We start from the raw sequence: 12,281 nt of genomic DNA on the forward strand, positions 1-12,281 counted from the left end.
GCAACCTTCTGCTAATTTAGCCTGGATTCGCCTGGTATCCGAATGAAGAAATATCAGACCGCGGTACCAGCAGAAGGGCGCTAGATTTTTGTATTTCTATTAAATCTTCATAACTCTCTCTGATGTCCGATCAGAACTTGCAATGTCCCCGATCGGTTGAATCTATATTTTTTAGCCAGGACTATAACTATTTTTAAATCAATTTTTAATTAAATCGCGATGCCTTCATTTCTCTATGGATCTGGGCCACGCCTTCTTATGTTCGGTAGAATGTTGTTAATCGACAAGAATCACCAGTTTATTACATAAATACAGGCCAATAATGTTAAAGATCAAGGACGCAGGATCATTAGGCATTTTCTTAGGCACTTTTCAGTGTGGCTTAGTGGAAAGGACAGTCAAAGCGGTTTCTAAATGAGTTTTCTTTTCTCTAAATACGAGTGCTGGTACCTTTTTCTTTACAGCAGATCCAATGGGTTCTATAATTTCTTTGTCTAATGTGCTTGCTATTTGATTATTTCTCTACAAAAAATGACTATTTTGATTACGAGTATTACATTTGGACCATTTACAGCTACAACACATTATTCTATATATATTTTGTATGTATCTAAGTAAGAGATACTTATAGATATTCGTTAGCTTGTAAAGGACACAAAAAAAATATCCCAAAAAATACAACAAAGAAAGGTTCGCTTCGAGAGCCGAAGATTGTAGTAGTAACCATGCAGATCATTAGGTTTTATACTTAATGATAAAGCTAACCGATTTGGAGTTATATTGGCAGGATTATGCAGACACATATTTTAGAAATTGATTGCTCTTTCTTATAGTAAACAAACAGACGGATCGGACCGGCCTTTGATTATATCTTAAGGCTTATAAATACAAGTATAAAACCATCTGCAAGGTATACAAAACTGAAGTAATCGTTCTCAGAGCTTATTATAGAGATTGTTAAGGCTCTATGTAAAAACGATTTTAGTTGCAGTCAGAGCAGAGCCAGTGCGGTGCGCGAAAATGTACATGTTCTAGAGGGTAATTGTTGCTATAAAAGAGTATACATGTAGATTATCAGCTAGGATGAACTTTAATAGTAGTACAATAGATTAGTAGGTACATTGAGTGTCTCATTAGTTCGTTTATGCATTGCAACTGAGCTTCCGTTCGATGGAAATACAATTTGTCGTCTGTTCGTTGAAGGAAATGAAATGCCAAGACGTAGACGTTTGAAGCAAATCAATCAGCTGGCAGTTTAAGTCTAATATCAAAATATCAAAATAAAATCTTCAGATGGTAACAATAAATTAAACATAATAAAGACAAAACAGCATCTCTAATTGACCAGAGTAACTTTAAGCTAATTATGTACACTTTGTGCCTCTTCTGTGTCGGCTGCAACCACGGGCCCATAGCCGGCCGCATCCTTGGTCTCTTCCATAAACCACAAGGGGCACATGCCCAGCAAACAGCCCACTGTTATGCCAATAATACGACCCTAGAATAATAGAATTATTATTGTTATAAGCTGCTGCTTCGAGTTCTTCTGTGGGCATCCGTTAACTTACAAAACTGGAGGCTCGCTTGCTGGACTTGAGCTCAAATTGCGCTGGCGCCATTTGTGGCTGCTTGAGGCCCAATATCTGACATCCGTGCTCCACATATGTAGCCATGGTAATGCCCATGATATCGCTTATGGTATTCCCCAGGCCCGCAGCAGCCATTGTGGAGAGGGTAATGAAATGGCCCATATAAAGCTCAATGTATTCGCCCTGAAATTGATGAACGTTAGCGTTTACTTTTACTATTTATTCAAAGACAAGCTCACAGCCGTGATCATGATGAAATTGTCCAGGAAACCGAAGGCTATAAAGGGCACTGCGTTCACGAAAAAAACTGCAAGAAGAAAATATATTTAAAGGGCTTTATTCACGAGAAATGTATACCAAATACTTACTGCTGGACAATTGTCCTGCGGTGGGTGGCGCTGCCGATTCAACTGTGAATGAGAGAAACGAAAGTAAATACATTAATCTCCACTAAAGCAAAAAAAGGGGAAAATCGGTTAGTCGAATTGCAGTTGAATCTTGCAGAAGGGGAGAGGGCACCTTTTTGGTTAGTAGCTGATTGAATCTTTACCCATTTTCTTTCGCAGCCATTCATCGGGAACGGCACAAAAAGAGCCGGAAGGATCCACCTGGCCCAGTGTCGGTTTATTCGAGAGCCGTCCAAAGCGAGTCCGCCAACTGCCAACAGCCAGCTGGCCTACAGAATACGTGTAATTGTCAGATGTATGTGGACAGACAGTGTGGATAGAGTATGGAGAGACGGGAGTGATTGAGTGTTGTTGTTCCAGTGTTCGGGTACAGAGTTGTTCAAAATGGTTCAAAATCAAGAGGCGATGTATATATGCAAAAAAAGAACAGAATAATTGCAGTCATTGTAACTGTTTGATGGCTTAAACTAATACTAAATTATGTATGTTCGCTGCATGCTTATAGAATAGAGTAGAATAGAATAGAATAGAATAGAGCAGAATGTTTAATGGAAATAGGAAATTGTAGTTGTATATTAATGGATCACTGCAGCTTACTTCCGTTCATAAAACATAATACCAAAGAGGGTTTTCCCCGTTCATCTCCCTGGCTCTTTAGTTTTCCGCTTGTGGCTATTTACGACCTGCATTTAAGCCACATAAAATGCAAATTCAATGCACTATGACCTTGCTGTTATGTGTGTGTGTACATATGTGTTTTATGAATATTTTCATATACAACAGCTCCCCTATGGGGAGTATATGCGTACGTGTGTGTGTGTGTGCGAGAAGTTTTCCCGCATCATTATTATACCCTGGAAATCGTCGAAGGGAAGGTGTATTTGTTGAGATACTTGCAACAGGGCAGATTTTTAAGAACTAAAGGAGCTTTATTTTTTTATTTTATTTATTATTATTATTTATTATTATTTTATTTATTTATTTATTATTACAGAATTACAAGAATTAAAGTTCTTTTTTTATAATTAATTTTTTAATTCTGTATTTTGTTTATTTATATTTTTTATTTATTAATTATTATTATATTTATTATTATTATTATTTATATTTATTAAATTTTAACTTTTATTTGTGTGGTATTTAAACAATTAAAAGTTTTATTTCGTTTTTAATCAATAATGATTGAAGATATGTTTTTATATTTCCGATCAAGATTGTTAAAAATTTCTTTCTTCCCTAAAAAATATCTAGAAAACTAATGTTTTATCCACAATTCTGCTGCTATGAGGCTGATATTTGGCCAATTAACTAAAAATCATCTTAATTCGTTTAGAGTATAAGCCAAAATATAGTCATAAAAGGCAGTACTTCAAGAGAATGTATTTTTAAAGTCCTGTCATGTCTATTCCTCTGTCTTTTAGATGCTTTTCTCTGCAAAGAGTATGTACCCTAATTTAGTGGGTATTCCCATAGTCGATCCTTTAAGCAGGGGCTGCCATCATAGTTTTTCCACTCCACACTTTCACGCCTTTAAAAGCATGCCCCGTGCATGCGTGTGGTGTGTGTGCTCTATGTGTGCTAAAGGCCTGTTAATAGGACCATTTTACGCTTGTTTTAGCGGAATTTAGTTAGCGGCAGCGCTTTCGCGCGCCGACTCTACGAATATAAATTCTAATTACACTTCAAGGACGAAAGTGAATGGCTCTATTATGACAGACTCCCCTTTAATGGGTTCTTTCTTCTACAAAAACTTCGGAGGGTTTAATATGCTGTATCCTCGAATAATTAGGATACGCCATAAAATCATTAGTTGATCATTATGAGCAGGCGCCTTAATTAATTATTCCACCCCTGATGCGGACTCTGAGCAATCTGCTGAACCGCAAATAGTACCCGTAGAAGCGGCCGCAGGGGCGCAATTTGTCAGACAGTGTCACACATAAGCATATACCCTTACTCACTCGTGTGTATTCATTCACCATGTGCGTGGCATTCGCATGACACTGGCGGCCATAAGCTGGGTAATTATGTCATCTCTTGCCTCCTCTCTTGACCCCCAAAGTGTTTAACATTGGAATTCCCACTCGGGTCCCTTAAATCATGTCGTAAAATCGCAGGAATGCCTTCGGGAGCAATCCTGACCTTGCCACATTCGGTGGCACACACACGTGCACGCACACAGGGGGACACCTATCCTATTTGGGGACTGGTTGTGATTTTCCACTGTACCCCAGTTGAAGTGCCCTTGGTATCGCGTTTCCTTGGCACGCGACTTTATCTCACGATGCTGGGAAATCAAAGAATTTTCTCAGAGAGTGGCTGCTCCTTGTTGTCTCTTTTGAAATTCAATTCAAGATATAATATTCAAGTACTTTCAAGTCAAGAGAGATGGTCTTCACCTTTTTCAGGAGGGTAAAAGCAGGAAAAAACATCAAAAAAGTTAATTTCGCAGATGTTTTTATACTCTTTGCTCTGGAGATTGTTTGTGTAAAGAAATTGCTCAAGATCTAGAAACAGACAGGAAAAGATGCATATCGTTTCTCTGCATAATCCTGAACCAAAAGTAATATATATCTTATGGCATTAGCGGTTCCCTTTTTAATTTTTTGCCTCTGGTAGGGTATAAAAAATAAATACTTTCTTCTTAAACTTTTCACGTTTATGGGGGCCACAAAAGATAAACTGGGTGCCATGTTGGCTGAGCAATTTTCCCATCCACCGAGGAAGGGGGACACCACCATACCCAACCCATAAAGGAAGCAACAGGAAGTCACGTCTCCGTCCCTGTCCCCCCAACGTGGGTTGTACGGATGCGCACAGGATTTTGTATATACATACATACACGATGTATGGCACGGTACGATGTGTGCTTCCTTTTGGGGTATCTGTTGCTGCTGTGAACGATTTCCCAGGCAGTTCATGGCCAGAGAGCAAGAGCAGCCCCCCCACAAAGGGACAGGAGCAAGAGCATCCCATCATCAAGAGCAGGGAGCAGAAGCATCCCATCACCCAGGGACATGAGCTGGCGCGGGAATGCGTATGTATATAAGGATGATATATGTTCGTATCTGTGGAGTGGAGTGAAGTGGAGCTCCTTTGCAATTTACATAACACTTACTTTGCATTTAAATTGCAAAAACCATATCAACACCAAACACATCTCTCATATTTGCTTGCCTTTTATCAGGTCATCGGGTGAGAAAAGCGCACTTTGAGGTCAGATGTTGGATGCTGTGTGAAGACTACAATTTGATTTTAGTCTATATTTATAAGGAGGAAAATGCAGTTTTGCCGGTGCATTAAAAAGGCTTTAACCAAAGATTAGGAAAATGAACACAATCCATGCTTGTTTTTTTGGATTTCTTCTATCGCCGAAAGAATGTTTTTGGGACTTCTGCGGACTCATAACTCTTAAGAATGTCCTGGCCAGGCTCTTGCTCCAAGCTGCTGCCATCGTTCCAACATGACGGGGCACATTGATGCATGGACTCTAGACGCACAAGCGAATCCTGTAGAAAAGAATGCCTAAGAACGCACAACAGTAAATTACATGTCGTGTGCATGATTGCTGGACTATTGATGCTCAAACCGCATGCAACTCAACATGCATGGCGTGTGCATGATGCTCCAATCGAGTTTCGCTAATAAGGGTGTTTTCTTGCTGTTGGACTGCGCCGAAATTCAGAAAGGCTGCCTTAAAAGTGGCTTTAGAACTTGTCAACTTTGCTTTTAGTCATGTTTAAAGCCAAATATTCAAGCTATAGTTAGGTAAAGCTACTGAATATCCTTTACAAAGTTTCGAATAAGCTACGAAGTTTAGTTGTACGCATCCTGCTTTCCTGAGAATCAACTTCTACTTAAAGTTGAAGCTCTTTTACCTTTTGTATTCCAATAACCTCGACGGCGTTAACGTGTTATCGTGGCCTTCCAAAACGTACCCGAAAACCAGCTAATCCTCCTGCACCACAATGTGTTACAATCAGAGAGGAAATACAATAAAACCCCGAGGCTCTCAGGCTGAAGCCCACACAAAACAAGCAGCCTTGTCAGAGAGCATGGTTTGTGTATATATCCTCTGTATTTAGTTGTGTGTGGCCTCCACCTTCCAGCCACCCCATCCAGGGGTCCACAGAATCCCAGGCATCCCAGGCCAGCATCTGGGAGCGGAGAGCTTTAAACGCACGGTTTTCACTTTTATTGGGCCCGCACCTTTGTGTGTGTCTTGTGCCTCTCTCTGACTAAGGATTTTCTTTGTTTTATGACCCGAAAAAACACAAGCAGAAAGCAATATCCTTTGGGTATTCCGACTAAAGATACACAGCAGTAGGAGCAGCAGCAGCTGTTGCTTCTAAAGGAGCCAGAGATTACTCCAGGACTCTCTCGCTCTCTCTCTGTAGAGCTGTTGGCACGTGCTTCAAAGAAATTGCCTCACACATTGAATCAAATTACTATAGCTAGTATACACAGCCACGCGCTGTCAGGTTTTATTTAGAATGCACCAGAATTAAACTGCAGTTTGAGTCAAGTATTCAGCGCATTTAACTGCAGTTTATTGAAGGATAATTCACACTGCGTTAAATTTAAATTGCTGTGATTTTTCCGTATCGATTTTTCAGTGGCTTCGTTTCGGCTTTCAAATTTATAGCCTGTCCTGCGTCGCCACATCCATTTTACCCAGAGCATGCGATGTACTATGTTCGACAGGGTAATTGTTATAAAGTGGAACGAATTTTCAGAGATTGAGCCACCGAGATTCCATGCTGTGCCTCCAAATTGGGTCAAATCGGGATTTAATAGAATATGTTCCCCATCCAAAAGGCACTTCCAATGCCTTACTGGCTGTCAAGCCTCATGACTTTTCTCCGCACAGCCCCAGCCACACAATGAACATCATTTAGTGCTTACAGAACCTTGGACAACGAGGCGTTGGGGCACCCACCCCACCCCAATCCCAGCAACGACCCACCCCATTGGCAAACAAATTGTTCGACTTTCAAGAGTTTCGTTGCCTGTGGCGTGGAACTTTTGTGCGGGCTTCCCTTAGGAGTGCAGGGTGCCTAGTGAACCGCTAATTTCATTAGCTTGGGCTAGTACAAATGATTTGAGCTTTATGGCCTGCGCTGCCTGGCCATCAAGTCATAAAAAAGCTTCCCTTTTGACACCTCCGCCTCCGAGAGGGAGAGACTTTTGCGGTTGGCAAGAAGCAACAAGAAATAAATGGGGTGTTTTTTTCGCTATTACAATCGTTTCTGGTTATTTTTCTTTGTATTACAATCGTTTCGGTTTATCTTTGTACTAGAATTGTTTCTGCTTTTTCTGGCTAGTTATTGGCCTAGAAATTGCAGTATTTCTTCCACTCCAAAACTAAGTTAAGTGGCCGTTTAGACACCAAATTGAAGACAACGAAAGTTTTTCCATTTCTGTTGATTCGTTAAAAAGTTTCAAGCGAAAGGCACTCAAAGAGTTTATTTCTACAAGTACCATCTGCAGACGCCACTTTCATAGAATATTTGGCAGATATAGAATACAGATAATAGAGGTTCTGACGTTGGACATTGGTGGCCGAAAAGAATATCACATATAAAGTAAAGATAAACAAATTAAGTGACTCAGATTTTACTGAGGTTTTGGGACTATATATCTATAGTAGTGCTGCGCATGAACTTTAAATTTTTAAAGCAGTCCAACAAAAAAAAAACAAAATTATCAGCGACTGCACACGGGATTCGCGCGTATTTTCTTTGGCACTTTTCGCGTCTGCAGCTGACAGGCGAAGAATAAATCTCGAAGCAATGACAGCAGCTGGAAGCAAGGACGTGACGGTTTATTGGCATTGGAATCTCTTATTTTTTATTAATTGCCAATTTCTCTACTAGCCCTATTTCTATAGGGAGGCACATTCGTGGAATTATGTTCATGGTCAGTACAAATTCGCACAGATCGATCCCTATTTATAATACTTGATCCATTCTAGCACCCCAAAATCCTCAAAACCAATTCCTTAAAGAACATAAATGTCCTTTAAAAGCAAACTCCTATCTTCAATATAACAATTTGTTGGCTATCTTTTAAGCACGTGCTGCGGTGCTTCACTTTTTTGGTGTTTGAGCATTTGTTCAACATTCTGCCCGGCATCTACTAATTCACCGTCAACGAGTTCTTATCTGCATTAGCCGCAAGCCGTCAGCCGTTACGTGAGCAAACCACTAAGTGCTTTCGCTGATTAGTTAAGACAATGCCGTCAACAGACGCCTCTTTGGCAACGACTAACCGTTGGCGACTGTTTAATTCACAGGCAGATTCCCCCGAACATTTTTCGCTGTGACAACATCAGAACCAGACCGCCGACATTGTGCCAGAGGCTGCGGAAAAACTAATCAGAAAGTTTGCAGTGTGCAAAGTTCTGCTTAACTCTGACAGAAACAGGAGGGTATTATAAATATGGGAAGGTGTTTGGTAAGAAATTAAGGCGGGGTTTTTTTTTCTATATATTTAAGGAAAGTTTGCTTTTTAGGTAGCTGTTCTATCTCATAAATTAAGGACAGATAATACACAATACTTCATAGATTATAGTTTGGAATGTCTCTCAATAATCGTACAGTTGCTTGAGGCTCTACAATCAGTTAGGTGTTAGAAAAACCAAAATTAAGGGACATATTAAAGAAGGCAGCGTTTCGGAGCCCTTAAATCGTCACCTGTGCCTCAACAAAAACGTTTCGTCTGGTTTGGCTATGAAAACAATGGAACCATGTTTAAAAAGAGGCATTTAAAAACTTTCTTCAAAGGTAAGGACAATTTGAACTTCAAATCTACTACTATATCCTATAACAGAGGTAGGTCAGGGGTAAATCGGTCTTTAGATGATTCTTTGGCAGAACAACATTTATTTCCTACAATATTCAAGCCAAATTATATGTTTCTCCATCACTACACCTGCTAAATTATATAGAGGCGCACTTGCCTGAAGCGTGTATAAAAATCAATTTTGTTTGTCTGAAAAGTGTATCTAATGCTGTATGTACATTCTTTCATATTCAATTAAAACCAACTTGCAACCAGAGCAACGTGAAAGTTGTTTCTGCTGCTGCTCTTTTTTGTTTGTACGGAATAGTTCTCTAAGGTCGGATCTCGGTCTCTGTTCAAATTTTAATGAGCAGCGAAAAAATTCAAACGAAACTAAATGCAGGGCATTGCTTTTACTTTTGCTTTTGCTTTTGCCATCTGTTTTGTTTTTACTGCGTAAATAAATGCACATATTTAAAGAATTTTTTCACTGGAGGCAGGCAGCGGTAGAGTATTTTCCATATTCATTTGCATTGCCAGCAAACCGAGCGAGGGAAAAGGTAAAACAAATATTGTGTTTGTTTGACAAACAGTTTTTTCCAGTTTTTTCCGGCTGCAAATTGAGAAATTCTAGAATTTTGTGTGTATTTTCTAAACTGTTTCCCTGTAAGGGTAGAGAAATACGCTGTGGTATCTATAATTTGCCGAGATACAAGGTCACATTTCGGCAGAGTTGTAGATTGAACTTTTATCTATTAAAATTACTAGAATTTTTTCAATCGGTCTCTTATTACTCCTTAAAACGACCTCTTTTGAGAGCTATGGTATCCATAATTTTAGGGCTAAAAGTCTCTTATTTTGGAAGAGTAATACATAAACCTTTTATCTAACCATCTACCCAATGTTCATTGAGATACGAAAGGTACTACCGTCGGAAAAAGAAAGAGAAAAGAGTGGGGAATGGTTGTTCCTCCTGTTATCTGTGGTATCTATAATTTGCCAAGATACAAGGTCACCTTTTGGCAGTCTTGTAGATTGAACTTTTATCTATTAAAATTACTAAAATTTTTTCAATCGGTTTCTTATTACTCTCTAATAAGGGCTCGTTTAAGAGCTATGGTATCGTTTGTTTTTGGTAGAGTAATACATAAGCCTTTTATCTAACCATCTACCCAATGTTCATTCAGATACGAAGGGTACTACTGTCGGACAAAGAAAGAGAAAAGAGTGGGGAATGGTTCTTTCTCCTGTTATCTGTTAAACGCAATTTGTGTGGCCTGGCGACTAACTGAATGATGAACAGTCGCACGTGGGGATTGATTTTTGGTCCCGAAAATACACATGTTGCACGTAGGAGCAAAAAGAAATAAGATTAGAACTGCTCCCATTCAAACGCAGGAAGGGCGAATGGGAAATGGCAAATCTGTGGTGATTTCTGGAGCAAAAAAGGACCTTGGTCACGTACGCACAGTCCAAAAGGACTTGCACGACGCACACAGATAGATAGAGAGAGAGAGAGAGAGACTTCCTTCCGAAAGTAGAAAAACTCTCGCGTCATGATGAGATGACATTGAGAGCCACTTGTATATTTTTTTGGAAGAGTACTATTTCTGTAGAGACCTGCGTGTCGGATGTGGGCGGCGGCTGCTGTTTCAGTTATTGCTTATAGCTCAACAAACTGGCATAAATTCGAATAGTACTCGAGTAGAGCTGTGCAAAATCTAAATAATAACAATTGCGATTTGGGCAATTAGCTGTGGGGACATTGTAAAGTTTTGTTAAACGCTCTGGTATATCATTTCACAGCTGAGCGAATCTCCCTTGTGGTTCGGGGAGCTATATAAAAGTGGGCCATATCTTTGGAGATATATCAGTTTGTCATTCGATTCATTGGGATAACATCTAAGCATCTAAAAAATAGCAAAATTATGCCTCGTTTTGTGTGCTCTCTGCTCGTTGTGGTGCTCCTGGGCGCCGTTCTGGTGCGCGGCTTTGACAAAAAGGAGGCCATGGCCAAAATGATGGAGGCCGCCGAGGCCTGTCTGGGCGAAGTGGGTGCGAAAGACACTGATCTCCAGGATCTGGTCAAGAAACAGCCGGCCGCCACCTACGAGGGCAAATGCCTGCGTGCCTGTGTGATGAAGAAGTTTGGTCTGCTCGACGGCAACGGAAAGCTGGACACTGTCGCCGGACACGAGAAGGCCAAGCAGTACACCGGCAACGATCCTGCCAAGCTAAAGATCGCCATGGAGATTGGTGATATCTGTGCGGCCATCAGTGTGCCGGATGACCATTGCGAGGCTGCCGAAACCTATGGCGCCTGCTTCAAGAGCGAGGCCGTCAAACATGGCCTGATGTAAAGGAACCCCAAGTGCCCCCAAGGACGATGGAACCGGACAAAGACCAATACCAGGAGTGGCCACTCCACTGCGAACTCTGTTTAAGTTTCGATGTAATTGTTAGAGAGATAGTAAATGATGGCATTTGAAAGAGCAAATCTTATTGTGGAAACACTTACTCTCGTACATCTTCTTCTCCTTGTCGGCATCCATTTTGCCTAAGGCATCGCGCAGGTTGTGGCGCTCCTCCTCATCCAAATTGCACAGCAGCTCCATGGCCCGCTCCTCGCTCAGGTGGGTGCTGAATTTCGAGTACCGTCTGTGAGTCAGCAGGGGCATCTGTTGGAGCAGAGACGTCTGTGAGAGCAGACATAATCTTCGGGCTCCCATTGTTGTCGTTGTTATCGTTGTGGCTGTGGGCGCCTGGCAGTGACGCACTAGATGCCTGAATGCAGCCTGACATTGTCGTCGCATTTTCACTATGCTTTTGGTCTTATTTATTAATAAACTATTACACAATTTGCAATTGCACGCAAGATGATCGAATCGTTGATGTGACGTCACAACTAAGAGAGAGCGGCTTGCGAGTATAAACAAAAACAGAAACTTTTGCCACGCACACGCACACACACACAACAAGCACGCACACACACAGAAGCCAACAAAGCGGATTTTTCCGAATTCAGACTAGTTATCCGCGACACGTTCATTCAACACGAGTGGGGTTTTGGGGCTTTTGGGGCGGCATAGAAATATTGTCCGGCCACATGTTGCTAACTCATGTTGCTGTGAAACGCCATATGACTGCTTGGGAGTTTTTATACCCTATGTTCTTTAGTTAAACCTTCAAATTCCAATTTATTATATTCTGGGTTGCAGCACCGCCAGAGAGCTAAACACCATTTAATATTGATGTTTTTGCGCGATAAATATTCTACGAATATAATGAATTACTCATATAGAGATTATACTGATATTGATATTTTGAAAACACAAAGCAACCCTTGTCGGCTGACTGCGGTAGCAAACAGCTGACTCGGCAAATTATATATTTGATACATGGCAACTACACAGGGATGAAATTTTCGACATGGGAACTACAGAGGGAACCAATTTTACACGACTGGTCACATTATAAATAAGAAAAAGAAATGAGCGGGAGT

General features: G+C 40.7%; 2 protein-coding genes across 3 annotated transcripts; one reads left to right on the forward strand and one right to left on the reverse strand.

Moving 5' to 3' along the window:
- Positions 1-1,071: 1,071 nt before the first annotated feature.
- Positions 1,072-12,115, reverse strand: LOC108162082 (transmembrane protein 65). 2 transcript variants are annotated; one of them, XM_017296634.2, is made up of 6 exons: positions 11,298-12,114; positions 2,140-2,265; positions 1,958-1,999; positions 1,829-1,896; positions 1,569-1,772; positions 1,072-1,498 (listed from the first exon to the last, which is right to left on the reverse strand). In XM_017296634.2, exons 1-6 carry the CDS (start codon positions 11,590-11,592, stop codon positions 1,361-1,363), a joined length of 873 nt encoding a protein of 290 aa, XP_017152123.1. In that variant the 5' UTR covers positions 11,593-12,114; the 3' UTR covers positions 1,072-1,360. The 2 variants fall into 2 exon arrangements, with proteins under 2 accessions (XP_017152123.1, XP_017152124.1); XM_017296635.2 differs by lacking the exon at positions 2,140-2,265 and having other exon boundaries at positions 11,298-12,115.
- Positions 10,646-11,276, forward strand: LOC108162083 (general odorant-binding protein 28a). The gene has a single exon (XM_017296637.2). It carries the CDS (start codon positions 10,708-10,710, stop codon positions 11,137-11,139), a length of 432 nt encoding a protein of 143 aa, XP_017152126.1. The 5' UTR covers positions 10,646-10,707; the 3' UTR covers positions 11,140-11,276.
- Positions 12,116-12,281: the final 166 nt, after the last annotated feature.

The sequence above is a fragment of the Drosophila miranda genome, chromosome 4, assembly GCF_003369915.1.
Source record: "Drosophila miranda strain MSH22 chromosome 4, D.miranda_PacBio2.1, whole genome shotgun sequence".
Classification (NCBI taxonomy): Eukaryota; Metazoa; Arthropoda; class Insecta; order Diptera; family Drosophilidae; genus Drosophila; species Drosophila miranda.

Excerpts from the sequence above, each read along its gene's own strand:
- LOC108162083 (XM_017296637.2), top strand. The coding sequence starts at position 10,708 with ATGCCTCGTTTTGTGTGCTCTCTGCTCGTTGTGGTGCTCCTGGGCGCC.
- LOC108162082 (XM_017296634.2), bottom strand. The coding sequence starts at position 11,592 with ATGCGACGACAATGTCAGGCTGCATTCAGGCATCTAGTGCGTCACTGC. Across the intron at positions 1,897-1,957 it reads CGCAGGACAATTGTCCAGCA|TTTTTTTCGTGAACGCAGTG; the intron begins GTAAGTATTTGG and ends TTCTTCTTGCAG. Across the intron at positions 1,499-1,568 it reads GCAAGCGAGCCTCCAGTTTT|GGTCGTATTATTGGCATAAC; the intron begins GTAAGTTAACGG and ends CTATTATTCTAG.